Below are 21,017 nucleotides of genomic sequence, written 5' to 3' on the forward strand. Positions count from 1 at the left end.
CCCATCTTTGCATGAAATGTTCCCTTGTTATCTCTTATTTTCTTGAAGAGATCTCTAGTCTTTCTCATTCTGTTGTTTTCCTCTATTTCTTTGCATTGATCGCTGAGGAAGGCTTTCTTATCTCCTCTTGCTATTCTTTGGAACTCTGCATTCACATGCTTATATCTTTCCTTTTCTCCTTTGCTTTTTGCTTCTCTTCTTTTCACAGCTATTTGTAAGGGCTCCCAAGACAGCCATTTTGCTTTTTTGCATTTCTTTTCCATGGGGATGGTCTTGATCCCTGTCTCCTGTACAGTGTCACGAACTTCATTCCATAGTTCATCAGGCACTCTATCTATCAGATCTAGGCCCTTAAATCTATTTCTCACTTCCACTGTATAATCATAAGGGATTTGATTTAGGTCATACCTGAGTGGTCTAGTGGTTTTCCCTACTTTCTTCAATTTAAGTCTGAATTTGTCAGTAAGGAGTTCATGATCTGAGCCACAGTCAGCTTCTGGTGTTGTTTTTGTTGACTGTATAGAGCTTCTCCATCTTTGGCTGCGATGAATATAATCAATCTGATTTCGGTGTCGACCATCTGGTGATGTCCATGTGTAGAGTCTTCTCTTGTGTTGTTGGAAGAGGGTGTTTGCTATGACCAGTGCATTTTCTTCGCAAAACTCGATTAGTCTTTGCCCTGCTTCATTCCGCATTCCAAGGCCAAAGTTGCCTGCTACTCCAGGTGTTTCTTGACTTCCTACTTTTGCATTCCAGTCCCCTAGAATGAAAAGGACATCTTTTTTGGGTGTTAGTTCTAAAAGATCTTGTAGGTCTTACTAAAACCGTTCAACATCAGTTTCTTCAGCATTACTGTTTGGGGCAAAGACTTGGATAACTGTGATATTGAATGGTTTGCCTTGGAGACAAACAGAGATCATTCTGTTGTTTTTGAGATTGCATCCAAGTACTGCATTTCGGACTCTTTTGTTGACCATGATGGCTACTCCATTTCTTCTGAGGGATTCCTGCCCGCAGTAGTAGATATAATGGTCATCTGAGTTAAGTTCACAGATTCCAGTACATTTTAGTTCACTGATGATTCCTAGAATGTCGACATTCACCCTTGCCATCTCTTGTTTGACCACTTCCAATTTGACTTGATTCATGGGCCTGACATTCCAGGTTTCTATGCAATATTGCTCTTTACAGCATCAGATCTTGCTTCTATCACCAGTCACGTCCACAACTGGGTATTGTTTTTGCTTTGGCTCCATCCCTTCATTCTTTCTGGAGTTATTTCTCCACTGATCTCCAGTAGCATATTGAGCACCTAATGACCTGGGGAGTTCCTCTTCGGTATCCTATCATTTTTCCTTTTCATACTGTTCATGGGGTTCTCAAGGCAAGAATACTGAAGTGGCTTGCCATTCCCTTTTCCAGTGGACAGGGAGACCAAGCTTCTTTGGCAAGTGTGGACTGTCCCTTTATTTTCAGAGAGGGCTTTTATCCCCTGAGTTGTACGTTGAGCAAAGTGAAAAATGCAGAGTCAACTCAGCATTCGATCAGTATTAACTTTTATCGATACCAGGTTCTTTTCTGCAAGAGTCTTATTTTTTGTACATTATCTTCTGGCCCGGAGGCCTGGTGATATTTTATGACCTCTTTTTGATAAAGGTTGGTCAGCGAGAGCAATAATTTTCCCTTAAAGTGTTTCTTCTTAAGTTCCTAGCCTGCGTCACCCTTAAAATATAGAGTTACATTTTTATGGAGCAAAGATTCAGTGAGTTACAGCAAGGAAAGAACTTATTAACTCAAAGTCTAACATTGCTAATGCTAAAGCTGCTGCTTGTTTTCTCTACATCCTGACTATGTGCACTCCCAGGAACACAATGGATGAGGGATGTGAGAGCTCGGCAGCAAGCATTGGCTCAACAATGTTGCAAGAGTCTGGATAACCCTGCCAAGTAAGCTCGAACACTCTTATCTTGTCCAGGAGAGTTAATAGCTAGATCCCTAAGTTGATTTTCTCCAGAGAAAGGTGGTTGGGGATAGCCCCCTGTTAATGTCAGAGGAGTTGGTGAAAGTCATGAAATAATAAAGCAGACAGATTCTGGTTTGGGGGTAGATGCTCGAGAAGGGGGACGCCTGGAGGCCTGATCTCGTTTTTGCCCATCAGGCCTCTTCCTCATGACCTTTGCCATGGGCGGGATTCTCCACGCGGGCTCCCGGCATTTTGCCCTGTTCTCTGCCTCCTGCTGGGTCCACCTGCCCTCCTTGATCACTGTGGACCCCACCCCAATGAGGAGGCTGGTCATCAGTGTCACACAGCTCATCACTAACCACAGCCACAAGAAATTTCTGTGTGATTGGGATGTCGGCTGGCTGCAGCCCGGTGCACTAGGTGTGGCCAAGAGGTGTTACCCCACGTCTGAGCTCAGGGGCAGCGGCCGAGAGTGCCAGGCTGCAACGGTGCGGCAACAGCAGTGAGGACCTGCCCAAGTACGAGGTCAGGGGCAGTGGCCAGAAGGAGCTACCTTGCGTCTGAGGTCAGGGGTGGCCGGGAGAAGCCTCCTCATGCCCGAGGCCAGGGATGGCGGCCGGGAGGAGCAACCCGAGGAGTGGTGGCTGCGCAGGCATAGGAGGGCCTAGAGGAGCTATGCCACGTTGAATGTCAGGAAAGGCGGCGGTGAGGAGATATGCCTCGTCCAAGGTAAGGAGCAGCGGCTGTGCTTTGCTGGAGCAGCTGAGAAGAGATACCCCACGCACAAGGTAAGAGAAACCCAAGTAAGATGGTGGGTGCTGCAAGAGGGCATCAGAGGGGCAGACACACTGAAACCATACTTACAGAAAGCCAGTCAATCTAATCACACTAGGACCACAGCCTTGTCTAACTCAATGAAACCAAGCCATGCCTGTGGGTCAACATAACATGGGGGGGTCATGGTGAAGAGGTCTGACAGAATGCGGTCCACTGGAGAAGGGAATGGCAAACCACTTCAGTATTCTTGCCTTGAAAACCCCATGAACTGTATGAAAAGGCAAAATGATAGGATACCAAAAGAGGAACTCCCCAGGTCATTAGGTGCCCAGTATGCTACTGGAGATCAGTGGAGAAATAACTCCAGAAAGAATGAAGGGATGGAGCCAAAGCAAAAACAATACCCAGCTGTGGATGTGACTGGTGATAGAAGCAAGGTCGGATGCTGTAAAAAGCAATATTGCATAGAAACCTGGAATGTCAGGTCCATGAATCAAGGCAAATTGGAAATGGTCAAACAAGAGATGGCAAGAATGAACGTCGACATTCCAGGAATCAGGGAACTAAAATGGACTGGAATGGGTGAATTTAACTCAGATGACCATTATATCTACTACTGCGGGCAGGAATCCCTCAGAAGAAATGGAGTAGCCATCATGGTCAACAAAAGAGTCTGAAATGCAGTACTTGGATGCAATCTCGAAAATGACAGAATCATCTCTGTTTGTCTCCAAGGCAAACCATTCAATATCACAGTTATCCAAGTCTATGCCTCAACCAGTAACGCTGAAGAAACTGAAGTTGAACGGTTTTATGAAGACCTACAAGACCTTTTAGAACTAACACCCCAAAAAGATGTCCTTTTCATTCTTGGGGACTGGAATGCAAAAGTAGGAAGTCAAGAAACACCTGGAGTAGCAGGCAAATTTGGCCTTGGAATGCGGAATGAAGCAAGGCAAAGACTAATTGAGTTTTGCCAAGAAAATGCACGGGTCATAGCAAACACCCTCTTCCAACAACACAAGAGAAGACTCTACACATGGACATCACCAGATGGTCAACCCAAAATCAGATTGATTAAGGGCAGAAATTGTCTGGACCTAACAGAAACAGAAGATATTAAGAAGAGGTGCAAGAATACACAGAAGAACTGTACAAAAAAGATCTTCACGACCCAGATAATCATGATGGTGTGGTCACTCATCTAGAGCCAGACATCCTGGAATGTGAAGTCAAGTGGGCCTTAGAAAGCATCGCTATGAACAAAGCTAGTGGAGGTGATGGAATTGCAGTGGAGCTGTTTCAAATCCTGAAAGATGATGCTGTGAAAGCGCTGCACTCAATATACCAGCAAATTTGGAAAACTCAGCAGTGGCCACAGGACTGGAAAAGGTCAGTTTTCATTCCAGTCCCAAAGAAAGGCAATTCCAAAGAATGCTCAAACTACCACACAATTGCACTCATCTCACATGCTAGTAAAGTAATGCTCAAAATTCTCCTAGCCAGGCTTCAGCAATATGTGAACCATGAACTTCCTGATGTTCAAGCTGGTTTTAGAAAAGGCAGAGGAACCAGAGATCAAATTTCCAACATCCACTGGATCATGGAAAATGCAAGAGAGTTCCAGAAAAACATCTATTCCTGCTTTATTGACTATGCCAAAGCCTTTGATTGTGTGGATCACAATCAACTGTGGAAAATTCTGAAAGAGATGAGAATCCCAGACCACCTAACCTGCCTCTTGAGAAATCTGTATGCAGGCCAGGAAGCAACAGTTCGAACTGGTCATGGAACAACAGACTGGTTCCAAATAGGAAAAGGAGTATGTCAAGGCCGTATATTGTAGAGTACATCATGAGAAAGGCTGGACTGGAAGAAGCACAAGCTGGAATCAAGATTGCCAGGAGAAATAGCAGTAACCTCAGATATGCAGATGACACCACCGTGATGGCAGAAAGTGAAGAGGAACTAAAAAGCCTCTTGATGAAAGTGAAAGTGGAGAGTGTAAAAGTTGACTTAAAGCTCAACATTCAGAAAAGAAAGATCATGGCATCTGGTCTCATCACTTCATGGGAAATAGATGGGGAGTCAGTGGAAACATTATTGTTATATAATTGCAAAGAATGTAGAGGAAAATAAAAGTTTTTTTTTCTTCCTCCTTGAGACTTCCAGAACTCTCTCTCTTTGGGGACCCCAGACTTCTTATCAACCTACCTAGGAAATGACTCTCTCATCCCCAAAGTCCAGGATCTAGCAAAAAATATCACTGATGTCAAGAACCAGGAAAATAAGTAACGATGGGAAAAGAGACTTACATAAACATCAATGCTGAGATGACTCAGATCATGAAATCAGGTGACAGATATTTGTAGTGAACAATCATCAAATCTATTTCATGAGGAAGTATAGCACTCTTGGGGAAAAGGGAAAAGGAAATAAATGCAAAAAATACAGTTACGAGAGCAAAGTGGGGCTTCCCTCATGGCTCAGTCCGCAAAGAATCCGCCTGCAATGCAAGAGACCCAGGTTCGATTCCTGGGTCTGGAAGATCTCCTGGAGAAGGAAATGGCAGCCCACTCCAGTGTTCTTGCCTGGAGAACCCCGTGGACACAGGAGCCTGGCGGCTACAGACCACGGTGGACCCAAGAGTGGGACATGGGGCTTAGCAACTAAACGAGCACCACAAGAACACAGTAGGCAGAAACCTGGAAATACAGCAGGTGAAAGTAAAAAGGAAATTCATCTGTTGAGCTCAAAGACGTGTGATACTTACTGTCATTTAATGAATTTGTTCCTTGTTGGAGTATTTGATGACCTGAGTAAAGGCAGTTGTCCCTCCTTCCTCGCAATTTCCCCACCATGATCATTCCCCGAGGACGTCACCAGGGGGCGCTGTGCACTTGCTCCGAACTTGCAAAGCCTGAACACACCAGATGGTCCCCTGACTGCATGAGTCCCCAGGCTCACTGGCCTGAGCTGGACTTGACAGCAGGTGCATCCTCTCGGGGGACAGACTCAGAGCCCTGAACCCCCAGGCCTCTTGCTGGGAGTGAAGCTGCAAAGGGGGCCCATGCGTGAGAGCTGGAGTGTTTAGGGCTCAGGGGTTTATGAGGCCCCACCCTCTTCCCCAGGATCAGAGGAGGGGAGGGGCGCCCAGATCCCAGTGCCACGCACCCCTCAGCTCCCCTCAGTCTCCTCCTGCCCCTCCTCAGCTCTTTCCTAAGAGCCTCCCTCCCCTGCCCCTCCCCCTCTGACTCATGGCTTTCCTTCCCAGTCCTGGCCTCCGCTCTTTCTACAACCCTGCACCCCGTGACCTCCTCCAGCATGATCAAGATCACTTTGTCCAAAGTCGTGGACATGTTTTCCGATCTTCCTGAACGGGACACTCACTTCCTCGTCCTCCCCTTGAACCTCCCCGACGTCTCCCTTCTCCAGAAGCCTCAGCAATCAGACTCTCAGGTATGGGTCCTCTCTGTGTCCCTGGGGAACCTCAGGACAGACCCAGCTCAGGTCACCCTCCCAGATGTGATACTGAACCCTGGGTGACACACAGAACTCAGGGAGGGGTTTGGCTGGTCAGAGGACAGGGGCACATTGTATGAGGGGCCCTTTCTCCTGGGGCTGGGGGCATGAGAGACGGGCAGTAGCAGCCTCAGCAGAGCTCCGGGGCGGCTGCACCTTGGCCTGGACTCCCCTCTCCCTCCTGATGCCCCTCCTTCACTGCACAGGTCAGGACAGCCCTCAGCACCCTGACTCCCCCTCCCTGACCACCCCCACCACAGGCAGGAAACGGACCTCCCTGTCCTTCCTCAGGACATACAGGGTGCTGTGCTTTCAGGGTCCCTCTCCCAGCCTGTGCTGACGCAGCCGCCCTGAGCATCTGCCTCCCTGGGAGCCTCGGCCAAGCTCACCTGCACCCTGAGCAGCGGCTACAGCAGCTACTATGTGGGCTGGCAGCAGAAGGTCCCAGGGAGGGGTCCCCGTTTCCTGATGCAAGTGGGCACCAGTGGTGTTGCTGGACAAGGGGGATGGGATCTCTGACCACTTCTCAGGCTCGGGCTCTGGACTGAGGGTACCTGACATTCTAGAACGTCCCGGAGGAGGACGAGGCTGACTACATCTGTGGGGCAGACCATGGCAGTGGGAGCAGCTTCGTGTAACCCACAGTGACACGGGCAGAGAAGTGAGACAGAAACCCCGGTGGTGGCCCCGCCCCCTCCCCTCCCATCACCAGACCCACAGTTTAGAGGGTGCCTCCTGACCTGCCTCGAGAGTGGCCACCTCATCCAGTATTCTCATAACTCAGCACCTCTCTGGGAGGAAGCTCTGTCTTTGCACAACCTTCCTGGTCTTGGTCCACAGCAAATGTTCCCCAGGTCTGTAAAATGTACACCACTCTAGACCAAATTTCAGGGACACATATGATGTCGTGAACTTCAAAGCTGCAGAACAGGATCCCCTTATCCCCCACTTTGTCAGTCTGTACAACATTCACTTGGAGCTTCCCAGGTGGGAAAGCGAGTGGCAAAGAACTCGCCTACCAATGCAGGAGATGTAAGGGACGTGCGTTCGATCTCTGGGTCGGGAATACCCCCTGGCAACCCGCTCCAGAATTCTTGCCTGGAGAATCCCATGGACAGAGGAGCCTAGTGGGCTACAGTCCATGAGGTCACAAAGCGTCGCAAACCACTGAAGCAGCTCAGCACACACAGCCTTCGCTTAGCTCACCACTGGGGAAAATAAACATCAGATGGATCCTTGTGACAGTGGTTGGAATTGGTTGCTTGGGTGCACATGCGATATGTAGTAAAGAGTGTCCCAGGGAAAGTGATGCTGCTGAGGGTTTTACTGCCTTTTAGCGATGAAGGAACATGAGGGCTAAGAGGAGTGGAAGATTGAAAGAGGGAAATCACACTGAGGATGGGTCGATCCTGGGTGAGGATATAGGGGATTCATGAGGCTGCTCTTCAAGGATTTTTGTAATTTCAGCAGAATTTTTTACCCAACGACAAGTGTGTATGGAAGAAAACCCGCATCCCTGTCCACTATGATGTGTGTCTGCCCCATATTAACAGATCACTCAAGTGACCAGCTTCTATGCTTCCGCCGCATTTTCTAGGTCAAGCACTCTGCCTGGAGGCTGGGACATCCCAGGGGCCAGAGGAGGTGCCCAGGGCCAGGAGGAGGCACCATGCAGAGTCCCAGAGGGGGTGCCAGGCCAGACAAGAGGGAAACCACTCAGAGATCCAGAAGACTGTGCAAACTGTCCTCCCTGATGGGGGGTCCCTATTCCCTTTGAGGTCTGTCTCCTGGGAGCTTCTGGTCCTGGTAACCTAACCAGCCAGTTCAGATTCTGGTCCCTCCTTCTCATCCATGTGGAGTCTTTGCCAAGTCTGGGGCAGAGAGAAGATGTGGAAACGTGAGGAGTCAGAATGTGTCTCCAAGTAGAAGTGGCTCCTGGGAGAGTCTGTGCAGAGGACAGGGCACAGCTGTGGGCAGAGGCCCCGCAGGGCGAACTGTGTGCAGTTAGGTGTGTGTGATGAGTGTGTATTAGGATATTACAAGTGTGTTTTTTGTTCCTGTGTTAATGTGGTTTTTGCTATTATTGGTGTTCAATTTATTTTTTAAATGTCTTCCTATAAAGCAAACGTATACGGAAACACTAACACTTGATCTGATAATGGAATTACTGTCTTAACTTTTTCTTTAGAGTATTTGGATCACTATTTAACCAGAGGGATTTATAATCTTCCCACTTATGTGTTTCATTTTCAGGTGAATGTCCACCACTTAAACTGCTTTCTCAAAGAACTAGGAAATTTTACATCATTTGCAATGTTTTATAAAATAAACATACCAAGCAAATCTATGGGAACAAAGTAGTTGCTGGAGTTTGCTAGATATTTGTTAGATATCTCTGGTAAATAAGTATATATTATGTCTTTTGTGGGGTAATTCAATGATAAAATTTCCAGGTTTTCCTGGAAAAAAGTCATCTCTTTACTTATATTTCCTACGAGACCAAAGTAGTACCTTCCTGGGAAAGTATGATGTGAAAGTGAAAGTCTCCAGGTCGTGCCCGACTCTTTGTGAAACCACAGACTATCCAGCCCGTGGAATCCTCCAGGCCAGAATCCTAGAGTGGGTAGCCTTTCCCTTCTCCAGGGGATCTCCCCCACCCAGGGATGGAACCCAGGTCTTCCGTGTTGCAGGCAGGTTGTTTGACAGCTGACCCCCCAGGGAAGCCCAGGAAAGTATGATATCCTGGCTTTCTCAATGGTTTTCCTGCAGCTCTTGCCTCATCTCCTTCCTGCTCTGTGTCTGCAGGTTCCCTCTCCCAGCCTGTGCTGACTCAGCCGGGCTCCCTCTGGGCATCTCCGGGAGCATCAGCCAGACTCCCAGACTGCACCCTGCACAGTGGGCCAATGTTGGTGGCTAGCAAATATCCTGTTTCCAGCAGAAGCCAGGGAGCCCCCCCAGGACCTCCTGGTGTTCAAGTCAGACTCCAATAAGCTCCAGGCCTCTGGGGTCCCCAGTCACTTCTCTGGATCCTAGGCTGCCTCAGTCAGTGAAGGGCTCCTGCTCATCTCTGGGCTGCAGACTCAGGATGAGGCTGATTATGATTGCTACTGTCACCAAAACACTGGTATTCACCAGGTGCTTCAGGCCCACAGCGGCCCTGCGCCCTCCCTCACGCAGCTGTCACTGCTGCTCTGCCTGGACCGTGTCTAACTCCACTTAACCTCCTGTGCTCACTTCTGAGCTTCCAGAGAACAACAGGTCTGACCTGTCACGTACTGCCCCTCATCTCAGATCTGAGACTCACCCATGGCTCTGATCTCTCAGATTGCCATGTTTTGACGCACACCTTCCTAATCAGAGATATAAATCCTGCAGTGGAGATGCTCTAAGTGGCAGAAAGAGGCTGATTCCTGCTCTGCTTCACTCAGACCCCCCAAAATTAATAATGCAAGTATCTTGGAAAAATTAAGTTTTACTTACTTTTAATAAAAATTTTCAAAAGATTCACCAGGTGTCATTTATTTAATATTTGGGAGGTGGGAGGGGGATTCAGGATTGGGAGCTTGTATACACCCGTGGTGGATTCATGTCAATGTATGGCAAAACCAATACAGTATTGTAAAGCAAAATAAAGTAAAAATAAAACTAAAAATAAATAAATAAATAAATTTAAATTGCAAAAAAGAAAAGAAAATAAACTTACAAAGATAATTACATTTCAGATATGGAACTCTTGTCAATGAAAAATTGAAATAAGCATAGATCATCCTTCAATTAAACTCATGCACGTATTTAAAGTAATGATCTTAAAATTTTCACTACTCCATTAACATAGATTCACACATTGACTGTCTCAGGGATCTCCAGGGGGTCCAGTGGCCAAGACTCCATGTTCCCAGTGCAGTCAGCCTGGTTTCATCCCTGGTCGGGGAACTAAGATACCGCACGCCACAGTTAAGAAACCACCCAGACAAATAAATAAATACATATTTATAAGAGTCTCACAGTCACACCTACAGTGTAACACTCTCATGTAGCGCAGGACAGACTACAGTTGGGCCATTCTTCTCCAGACAAACTTCCCCTTCACTGTATCTTCTCGGACCCACTGACTGGGACGACTGGTCCTACCACCCACCACATGTCAGGCTCCCTGGGAACAGACGCTGCTCAGGGCCTTTCAGAGTCTCAATAAAAAGTGCTATGAGGATCACAGCCCTGCTCCCTGCAGCCTGTGCCCTGTGCCTGCAGGAGAGACGCCCAGTAGGGGTCACTTCATAAGAGGGGACACAGCGACGGGAGTCCACCGTGTGCAAAGCCTCACACAGTGAAGATCCAGACACTCAGGCATCCAGAGTCCCACCCCCGGCCTCTCCCCCACACCTTCCCACCTCCACAGAGAAGAGCCCCCTCCTCCTCACGGCTGAGGGGACGCACAGAGGAAGCAGGGCTCGGGCCACCAGGGAGGGGACCCACAGGGGAGGGACCCGCTATCCTGCCCAGAAGGGGACGGGCCTCCCCGGGGCCAGCACTGCCCTGACCTGATCCTGATGGAGAGGAACCTGTGCCCCGGAAGCCCTCTCCGTCCTGACCCCGAGCAGCCCAGCGAGACGTGGACAGACTCGGCCTGAGGGGCCTCAGGGGAGCACACAGGGGCCTGAGGTCACAGCGGACACAGAGGAGCCCCCTGAACTGGCTCTGAGGCGGGGACAGTGCCCAGGGCAGGGGCAGGAGCTGTCCCTGAGGGCTCCCCTCTCCAGGGCACAGGGAGCGTGTCCGGGCCTGGACACCAGGGGGCGCGCGAGGGCCATTCCTGAGCTGGTTAGTGGGGTGAGAGCTGGGCCCAGGCCCTGGCACTGCCAGGCAACCAGTGCTCAGGGCTCCTGGATGGGACCTCCCGGCCCTGGGCCCCCACAGCCCCGCCCCAGTCCACACCCTGCCCCCCTCAGGCACAGGGACAGGAAGCAGGGCCCAGGGAGGGGTCACAGAGCTGGGGGGCTCAGAGAGCTGGGGAGGGGTCAGAGAGCTGGGGGGGCTCAGAGAGCTGGGGGGCGGGGCGGAGAGGACGGTCATTTGCATGGAAGGCCCCGCCCCCTCTCAGGCTATGAAGAGGGGCAGGAGCGGGGTGGGGGCGCTCTGCTCAGCTGTGGGGCCACAGACGGCAGGACGCCGACATGTCCACCATGGCCTGGTCCCCTCTGCTCCTCACCCTGGTCGCTCTCTGCACAGGTGACTGGATGGGGGGACAGGAGAAGGGCCCTGGGAAGACTCAAGGGCCTTGTTCCCCGCTATCGTGTCTGGACCCCCGAGTCACCATCTCTGTCTCTCTCCCTTCCAGGATCCTGGGCCCAGGCTGTGCTGACTCAGCCGTCCTCCGTGTCCAAGTCCCTGGGCCAGAGTGTCTCCATCACCTGCTCTGGAAGCAGCAGCAACGTTGGATATGGTAATTATGTGAGCTGGTACCAACAGCTCCCAGGATCAGCCCCCAAACTCCTCATCTATGGTGCAACCAGTCGAGCCTCGGGAGTCCCCGACCGATTCTCCGGCTCCAGGTCTGGCAACACAGCGACTCTGACCATCAGCTCGCTCCAGGCTGAGGACGAGGCCGATTATTACTGTGCATCTTATGACAGTAGTAGCAGTAGCTATAATGGCACACTGCTCCAGGCCAGCGGGGAAGTGAGACGAAAACCTGCTGTCCTCTCAGAGTCGGGGCTCTGGGGGCAGAAACATCCTCTGCAAAGGCAGCTGTTTCATTTGTCTCTTTGGCCTAAGACTGGGTCCAGAGTCACACCAGGGAACTTGATCCAGAAAAATCTGTTCACATCTTTCTTAATTCACCCCTTCTCCAGCTTTCTTTGGCAGCAACACATTGTCTGATTTTCTCAACGTGAGCAGAAATCCCCAGTGCCAAGGGCAGGTGCCCTGGGGATAGAGTCCATGATGGGTCAGGTCAGAACCAGAGAAACACAGGACAGTCCGGTCTGATTCTGGACTCATCAGAGTGTCCAGTATGTGTGCTGGTCCCAACAGCTCTCCTTCTCTCTGATGCTAGTCGTGGACGCTTGGGGATCCCTGCTCCATTTCAGGTCTCGGGGTCTCTGCTCATTTTCCAGGTCTCAAATCTGAAGCTGGGGCTCCTTGGCCGTCTATGGGCTGAGCTGAGGCCCAGGATGCTGCTCCCGCCTTCTCTGTGACAGCCTCTCAGGCTCCCCCAGAGCTCCAGGCCTGTGGAACTAGACCAGGACTCCTTTCCATCTGGGGAGGTGGGGCCGCCCAGCGGCTTCCTGCTCAGCGTCTGGCCTGACCAGCTGCTGCTGCTGCTGTCACCCTGACTCTGGGTCATCCAGGGGCTCTGCCTGGGCGTGGAGCCTCTTTCTGTCCCCTCTGTCCTTAAAGTCCCTCCAGCAGCCCATTCCCAGGAGAAGGTCTCAAAGGAAACAGGAAGTTGGTGTCCCCATCACTAGGGACACAGTGTCTCTTTGCCCTGAAGCTCAGGGGCTGAGGTTGGGGTCTGACTGAGGTCATCTCAGACCTGAACTCTGACTCGGGAGCCTTTAATCTCCATCACTGGGGCATCTGCCCATTGCCGGGGGTTTCTAGAGCTCTGACCCCTCGCATCGGCCCTCAACGTGAACGCCTGTGCTTTTTCTTCACAGGGGAGACCACTTCGGTTACTGCTGCACAGACACGGGAGCATCCAAGGTGCGTCTTCCATTCGGGTCTGTGGGAACTACTGCCTCTCCGTGGCTCTCACTGCTAAGATCCACCATCGATTCTTCCTGTTCAATATCTTTGTCTAACACTTGCCACATGATGTTGAATTCTTGGTATGGAGATTACATTCACTTTGGTCCTGATTTGTGGAGTTTCCACAAATTATTGTCACCAGACTCCAATATGAGAATAGTTGGTGCTTTTACAATATAACGTGCTAAGGTCTTGACACATTGATGACTTTTTTCTTAAAATGAAAAAAGAAAAAAAGAAAAAAGACGTGTTCCATGCCTTCCCTTCCCCCATAAGTCGTGGATGCAGCCTGGGGTTATTTCAGTTCCTTCAGTTCAGTTCAGTTCAGTCGCTCAGTCGTGTCCGACTGTTCGCGACCCCATGAATCGCAGCACGCCAGGCCTCCCTGTCCATCACCAACTCCCGGAGTTCACTCAGACTCACGTCCATCAAGTCGGTGATGCCATCCAGCCATCGCTTCTTCTGTCGTCCCCTTCTCCTCCTGCCCCCAATCCCTCCCAGCATCAGGGTCTTTTCCAATGAGTCAGCTCTTCGCATGAGGTGGCCAAAGTACTGGAGCTTCAGCTTCAGCATCAGTCCTTCCAAGGGAAGGATGTAGGGCCGCCCTTCCTTCCCCACTTTCCCCACCATGACCATTCGCCGAGCGCATCACCAGGGGGCGCTGTGCAGCTGCTCAGAACTGGCCGACCCGGAACACACCAGATGGTCCCCTGACCCTGCACCAGGGCTCACTGGACTGAGCTGGACGTGACAGCAGGTGCTTCCTCTCAGGGGACAAACCCAGAGCCCCGAACCCCCGGCCTCCTGCCGGGAGTGAAGCTGCACACGGGGCCCAGGACTCACACATGGAGGGTGATGGGCTCAGGGCATCATCCGGCCCCACCTTCTTCCCCAGGAGCAGAGGAGGCCAGCGGCCCCCAAGCCCACCCCTTGCACCCCTCCCGCTCCCCGCGGCCTCCTCTGCTCCTGCCCTGCTCTTTGCTAAGCGCACCCCTCTGATCCGTGACTTTCCTCCCCAGTCCTGGGCTCCTCTCTACAACCCTTCACCAGCGACCTCCTCCTCCAGACCAGCGTCACTCTCAGGGCGTGGGGCGGTTTCCCGTCTGCCCTGACCAGACGCTCACCTCCTTGTCCTCCCTTGCAGCCTCTGTAGCCCTCCCACCAGAGAAGCCTCAGGTCTGCAGACTCCAGGGGTGACCCCAGCTCATCCCCTCCCGGCCAGGGCTGTCACTGCTGCCTTGCCTGGACCCCCTTTATCTCAGCTTATCTTCCTATGGTCACTTCTGAGGGTTGGAGGTCAGCAGACCTGACCTGTCACGCACGTTCCCTCAGCTCAGCTCAGAGGCGGATCTATGGCTCCCATACCTCAGCCTGCCCTGTTTTTACAGGCTGCTCAGAGATAAGCACGCCCCAGGGGAGACGCAATATGTGGCAGAAAGAGCTGGTTCTAGCCCTGTCTCACTCAAAGTCCAAAAAAGTTAAGAATGCAAATATCTTTGTAAAAATATTTTTACTGGATAATATTTAAAATTTCCTAGGATACCTGTAAGTCATTTCAAACGAATTTTTTAATAAAAAAAGAACTTACAATGATAATTAGTTTTCCAAAACTGTGCCCTTGTGAAGGAAAAATTAAGAGAGAACATAGATTTTCCATCAGTTTCATTCATGCACAGATTTTAAGGAATGACTGTAGATTTTCACTGATCCATTACCACATTTTGGTTCACTTAAAATCTCACACACCCAGAACGTAACACCTTACCAGTGCAGGGCAAGCTACAGTCAACTGTTTTTTTCCAACCAATCACTTCGACCTCTACCTTCTCTAACCTCCTATTTGGGACAGTTGGTCCTAAGAGCTATTATGTGTCAGGATCCCTGGGGACACACGCTGCTCAGAGCCCTTCAGAGTCTCAGTAACAACTGCCAGGAGCATCCCCAGGTCTGCTCCCTGCAGCCGGTGCCCTGTGCCTGCAGGAGAGACGCCCAGGAGGGGTCAGTTCATAAGCAGGACACGGGCACGGGGTCCAGCATGTGGAAAGCTTCACACACAGTAAGTTCTGTTCAGTTCAGTAGCTCGGTCGTGTCCACCTCTGTGTGACCCCATGGACTGCAGCACGCCAGCCCTCTCTGTCCATCACCAACTCCCGGAGTTTAATCAGACTCATGTCCATTGAGTTGATGATGCCATCCGACCATCTCATCCTCTGTCGTCCCCTTCTCCTCCTGCCCTCAAACTTTCCCAGCATCAGGGTCTTTTTCAATGAGTCAGTTCTTCGCATCAGGTGGCCAAAGTATTGGAGCTTCAGCTTCAGTATCAGTCCTTCTAATGAATATTCAGGACTGATTTCCTTTAGGATGGACTGGTTGGATCTCCTTGCAGTCCAAGAGACTCTCAAAAGTCTTCTCCAACACCAGAGTTCAAAAGCAACATTTCTTCGGCGCTCAGCTATCTGTATAGTCCAACTCTCAACTTTTCCATGACTACTGGAAAACCATAATTTTGACTAGACAGACCTTTGTTGGCAAAGTAATGTCTCTGCTTCTTAATATGCTGTCTAGGTTGGCCATAGCTTTTCTTCCAAGGAGCAAGCGCCTTTCAGTTTCATGGCTGCAGTCACCATCTGCAGTGATTCTGGAGCCCAAGAGTCAAGTCTATTAGTTTCCACTGTTTCCCCACCTGTTTGCCATGAAGTGATGGGACTGGGTGCCATGACCTCAGTTTTCCTAATGTTGGGTTTGATCCAACTTTTTCACTCTCCTCTTTCACTTTCAGCAAGAGGCTCTTTAGTTCACACACACAGGAAAGATGCAGCATTTAGGAATGCAGAGTCCCATCTCAGGCCTCTCTCCACACCTTCACCCCTCCTCAGAGAAGCACCCCGCCTTCCTCAGGGCTGAGGGGACGCACAGAGGAAGGAGGGCTCTGCCCACCAGGGAGGAGGCCCGCAGAGGAGGGACCCTTTTGTCCTGCCCAGAAGGAGACCCACCTTCCCGCTCCAGGACCGGCACTGCCCTGACCTGGTCCCGATCTGAGAGGAATTTGTATCTCAGACACCCCTCGGTCCTGACACCTAAGCAGGCTTGGAAGCTGTGGACAGACTCGCCCTGAGGATTTGAGGGGAGCCCACGATGGCCCTGAGCTCAGGGGGACACCGAAGGGGCACCTGGCCTGGTATTAAAGAGGGGACAGCCCATGGAGCAGGGGGCGGGATCTGTCCCTGAGGGCTCTGGTCTCCAGGTCACAGGATGTGTGTCTGGGCCTGGACAAGGGGTGGGGGGCGCTCGGGGTCCATTCCTGAAGGTGGGTGGAGGAACGCAGAGCTGGGCCCCCCGACAGAGCTCCCTGACAAGGCCTGGTGGCCTCTGCTCAGGGCTCCCAGCTGTGACCTCCCACTCCTGAGACCCACAGAGCCCCACCCCTGACAACCCTCTGGCCGCCCTCAGGCATAGAGACCCGGCCAGGGCCCGGGAGGGCTCAGTGTGATGCACGGGATCCTTTGAATGAATGGACCCTCACTCTCAGGGTATGAAGAGGGGAAGGAGCGGTGTGGGGACGCTCTGCTCAGCTCTGGGGCCACAGACGGCAGGACGCCCTGACCGAGTCCACCATGGCCTGGTCCCCTCTGCTCCTCAGCCTGGGTGCTCTCTGCACAGGTGACTGGATGCGGGGACAGGGGAGGGGCCCTGGGAAGACTCACAGGCCCTGCTCCCTGCTCTTGAGTCTGGACCCCAGAGTCACCATCTCTGTCTCTCCCTCTTCCAGGATCCTGGGCCCAGGCTGTGCTGACTCAGCCACCCTGTTTCCCGAACTTTGGGTCAGAGGGTGACCATCTCCTGCACTGGAAGCAGCAACAAAACCGGGGGTTATCATGTGAGCTGGTTCCATCAGCTCCCAGGATCGGCCCCCAGACTCCAGACCTACGAAAACAGCAAACGACCCTCAGGGGTCTCAGATTGATTCTCTGGTCCAAGTCTGGCAGCTCGGCCTCTCTGACCATCTCAGTACAGGCTGAGGATGATACTGATTACTACTGTTTCTCATGGGCAGACGGCTTGGAAGTTTGCACAGTGCTTCAGGCCAGAGCAGAAGGAGACAAACACCTGCTTCCCCCACAGCCACGGGTCTCCCAGGGCAAGGCGTCTGCCCCTCCCTTCCTGGAGTCCCTGAGGCCACGGAACCCAGCAGACTAGGTGTCCCCTGAGTGCAGCCCAGCTGCCCCCTCAGCCCGACTCCCCTCCCGAGGGCAGTGGCCCACAAGGGGTGGTCACAGGCCCCTGGATGACGGAGCTGCTCACACAGGTGTCCCCGGTTCCCAGGTCGGAGTCGGCAGCACAGAGCAGGGGGTCAGTGCCGCCCTTGCTGGGTCACTGGGCAGCGAACGCACATCCCTGGGCTTCCGCCACAGAAGCATCTCCTGTTAAAGGAAAAGGAAATGGAACCCAGTTTCTTCAAGCAATTTCCACACAGTCCAGGATCCAGTAAAAACTGTCACTTCTACCAAGAACCAGAAAACTAAGTGTTGAAGGGAAATGAGACAGCATAGACATCAATGGTGAGGCGCCTGAGATGATGAAATCAGGTGGCAGATATTTTTAGGGACAAGACATCAAATCTATTTGATGAGCAAATACAGACACTTTGGGGTCCAAAAGAGAAGAAGATAAATGGAAGGGGAAAAAAATGAATCATGGGAACAAGATAGTCAGAATCACTTGAAAATACAATGGGTGAAAATAAAAAAGAATTCTCTGTACACTATCAAAGACTCGTAATATTTATTATTTGATTCATTTTTTGGTCTCTGACAAAGTATTTGGTGACAGAAAAAAAAGGGAGCCTTCCTTCTTCAAAGGCTTCCCCGTTTTCACGAGTGGTGAAGACCCACTTGCCAATGCAAGGCACATAAGAGCTGTGGGTTCTGTCCCTGGGGTGGGAAGATCCTCTGCAGCAAGAAACGGCAGCCCACTCCAGTGTTCTTGCCTGGAGAATCCCATGGACAGACGGGCCTGGTGGGCTACAGTCCATGGGGTCGCAAAAGAGTCAAGACAGGATTGAGAACCAAGCAACTGAGCAGCAGCTTGCTCATCACGCCACCACCGTGACCGTTCCCCGAGTGCCTCACCAGGGGGCGCTGTGCACCTGCTCAGAACTGGCAACCCCTCAACAAATGCACCAGAGAAGGCGATGGCACCCCACTCCAGGACTCTTGCCTGGAAAATCCCACGGGCGAGGAGCCTGGTGGGCTGCAGTCCATGGGGTCTCGAAGAGTCGGACACGACTGAGCGACTTCACTTTTCACTTTGCACGCATTGGAGCAGGAAATGGCAACCCACTCCAGTGTTCTTGCCTGGAGAATCCCAGGGACGGGGAGCCTGGTCGGCTGCTGTCTATGGGGTCGCACAGGGTCGGACACGACTGAACCGACTTAGCAGCAGCAGCAACACACCCGCATGGTCCCCTGAGCTGGCCCTGCTCCCGGGCTCAGCGGCCTGAGTTGGATGTGATAGCAGGTGCTTCCTCTCAGGGGACAGACTCAGAGCCGCGGCCCCCAGGCCTCCTCCTGGGAGTGAAGCTGCACCCAGGGTCGAGCACCCAGAATTGGAGGGTGAAGGGGTCAGGGGGTCATCAGTCCCCACCCTCTTCCCAGAAAGAGAGGAGGGGAGGAGCCCCCAGAGCCCACCCCGTGCACCCCTCCAGCTCCCCTCAGCCTGCGCCCGCTCCTCCGCATCTCTGCTCAGAGCCTGCCCTCCCGCGCCCCTCACTCACGACTCTCCTCCCAGTCCTGGGCCTCTCTCTTTCTACAGACCTCCAGTGACCAGGTAGGTCTGTAGACCATGATCCCCATGGTCAGGAGCCAGCTCCCTCTGTGGGAAGTTCATGGCCGTGTCTCCAGATCTTCCTGAAACACTCACTTCCTCGGCCCCTCCTTGAGCCTCTCTCACCCTTCCTTCCCGAGAAGCCTCAGATCCCTGGCGCTCAGCTGTGACCCCTGCTCGTCTGCTCCGTGCTCCTCCCCGGGGTCCCCTTGTTTCCCAGGGGATCCATGAACCCCTCTAGTAGCCGATTTATTCCCTGAATCCTCACACTCCATCCTGTGTGCCCATCCAGTGAGGAATCAGGAGGGGAGAGAGCCCTGGTCCTGAGACCTGGAGATGACTCCTGGCTGAGGAGAGTCTGTGCTCAGCTGCTGTGGGACTGACTTTATGCAGAGTGAGCCCGGGAGAAGCTGTGGGGCCCTGGGCTGGGAAAGCAGCCCTGTCGTGGGGCTCTGCCCCCGGGGCCGGCACTGCTGCTCTGTCTGGACCACGCCTAAGTCAGGTTTGATCCCCATGGTCACGTCTGAGATTCCTGAGAACAGCTGCTCTGCCTTGTCCTATCCTGTCGCTCATCTCAGATCTGAGACCGACCCATGGCTCTGATAACTCAGCCTGCCCTGTTTCACAGATAGAACGTCCTGCTACGACATAAAAATCCCCCAGTGGAGACGCCATACCTGTCAAAGTCTTTAAAATTATCTTATTTAGAGAACAGAGGCTACAAGGAAAATGAAGTTTTAGAAATAGTACCATGGCAATGCAGAATTAAAAGAGAGCCAGAGTGGACACAGCCTAGTGACCTAACAACAACATTTTCTTCAGTTAAATTTAGGCATCTATTTTAAGTCACAACCTCAGATTTTTACTAATCCATGAACACATTTTGGTTCATTTAAAATCTCAAAGTCACACATCCACTGAGTAACACTCACATGCACTACAGGGTAAGCTACAGTTGGCTGTTGTCATCCATCCAAACACATCCTGAAGGGTAGAATTTCAAAAGCAATTTGGGGAAAGCTGACTCCAAGAGCTCTATCAGCAGGTCAGGATGTGTGTCTTGGTCGGGACACCAGGGGGCGCTCCGAGGCCTTTCCTGAGTGTCTGGAGGGGTGAGAGCAGAGCCCAGCCCCCTGGTGCTCCCTGGTGCTTCCTGCTCAGGGCTCCCAGCTGTGACCTCCCACCCCCAAGCCCCAGACAACCCCGCCCCTGATCACACACTGGCCTCCCTCAGGCCCAGGAAGCTGACCCAGGTCCTAGAGGTCATCAGAGCATTGTGGGGGTAGGGGGGGCATTTGCATGGAAGGCCCCGCCCCCTCAGGCTATGAAGAGGGGCAGGAGCGGGGTGGGGGCGCTCTGCTCAGCTGTGGGGCCACAGACGGCGGGACGCCCTGACCGAGTCCACCATGGCCTGGTCCCCTCTGCTCCTCACCCTGGTTGCTCTCTGCACAGGTGACTGGATGGGGGGACAGGAGACGGGCCCTGGGAAGACTCACGGGCCTTGCTCCCCTCTATCGTGTCTGGACCCCCGAGTCACCATCTCTGTCTCTCCCCTTTCCAGGATCCTGGGCCCAGGCTGCGCTGACTCAGCCGCCCTCCGTGTCCGGGTCCCTGAGCCAGAGGGTCTCCATCACCTGCACTGGAAGCAGCAGCAACATCGGTAGATATGGTGTAGGCTGGTACCAACAGCTCCCAGGATCAGGCCTCAAAACCATCATCTATGGTACTAGCAGTGGAGCCTCGGGGGTCCCGGACCGATTCTCCGGCTCCAGGTCTGGCAACACGGCCACCCTGACCATCAGCTCGCTCCAGGCTGAGGACGAGGCCGATTATTACTGTGCAGCTTATGACAGTAGTAGCAGCAGTCGCACAGTGCTCCAGGCCAGGGGGGAAGTGGGACAAAAACCTGCTCTCCTCCAGACATGGGCCTCCCGGGGCTGAAGCATCTCTGTCCAAGCAGACACTGGAGCAGCAGCTCTGAAATGGACATAAAATCGTATTTCATTTCACACGGTGAGAACAAGAATGTGTGGTCGTACTCACAACTTACTGCATGTTTTCAGCCAAAACGCCCTCAGCTGCTCTTCCCAGTCCTTCTGCTTCATATAAGACCATTTAGGGGAAAGGGAATTTGCAATACTCCACCATGTTTAAAGCTACTTGTTCAAACATTATCATTTTA

The 21,017-nt window shown here is 52.2% G+C and overlaps 1 protein-coding gene across 1 annotated transcript; it reads left to right on the plus strand.

Moving 5' to 3' along the window:
* The first annotated feature begins 11,436 nt into the window (after nucleotides 1-11,436).
* On the plus strand, nucleotides 11,437-20,776 carry LOC138093588 (immunoglobulin lambda-1 light chain-like). Its single transcript, XM_068989636.1, has 4 exons — nucleotides 11,437-11,491; nucleotides 11,601-11,941; nucleotides 12,922-12,967; nucleotides 20,397-20,776. The coding sequence occupies exons 1-4, from the start codon at nucleotides 11,437-11,439 to the stop codon at nucleotides 20,774-20,776; spliced, it is 822 nt and encodes a 273-aa protein (XP_068845737.1).
* The last annotated feature ends 241 nt before the right edge of the window (nucleotides 20,777-21,017 follow it).

This window comes from Capricornis sumatraensis, chromosome 17, assembly GCF_032405125.1.
Source record: "Capricornis sumatraensis isolate serow.1 chromosome 17, serow.2, whole genome shotgun sequence".
NCBI classification, from domain to species: domain Eukaryota; kingdom Metazoa; phylum Chordata; class Mammalia; order Artiodactyla; family Bovidae; genus Capricornis; species Capricornis sumatraensis.

Coding starts and splice junctions, on each gene's coding strand:
- LOC138093588 (XM_068989636.1), top strand. CDS start 11,437: ATGTCCACCATGGCCTGGTCCCCTCTGCTCCTCACCCTGGTCGCTCTC. Junction 11,492..11,600: donor CCTGGTCGCTCTCTGCACAG/GTGACTGGATGG, acceptor TCTCCCTTCCAG/GATCCTGGGCCCAGGCTGTG. Junction 12,968..20,396: donor CAGACACGGGAGCATCCAAG/GTGCGTCTTCCA, acceptor TCCCCTTTCCAG/GATCCTGGGCCCAGGCTGCG.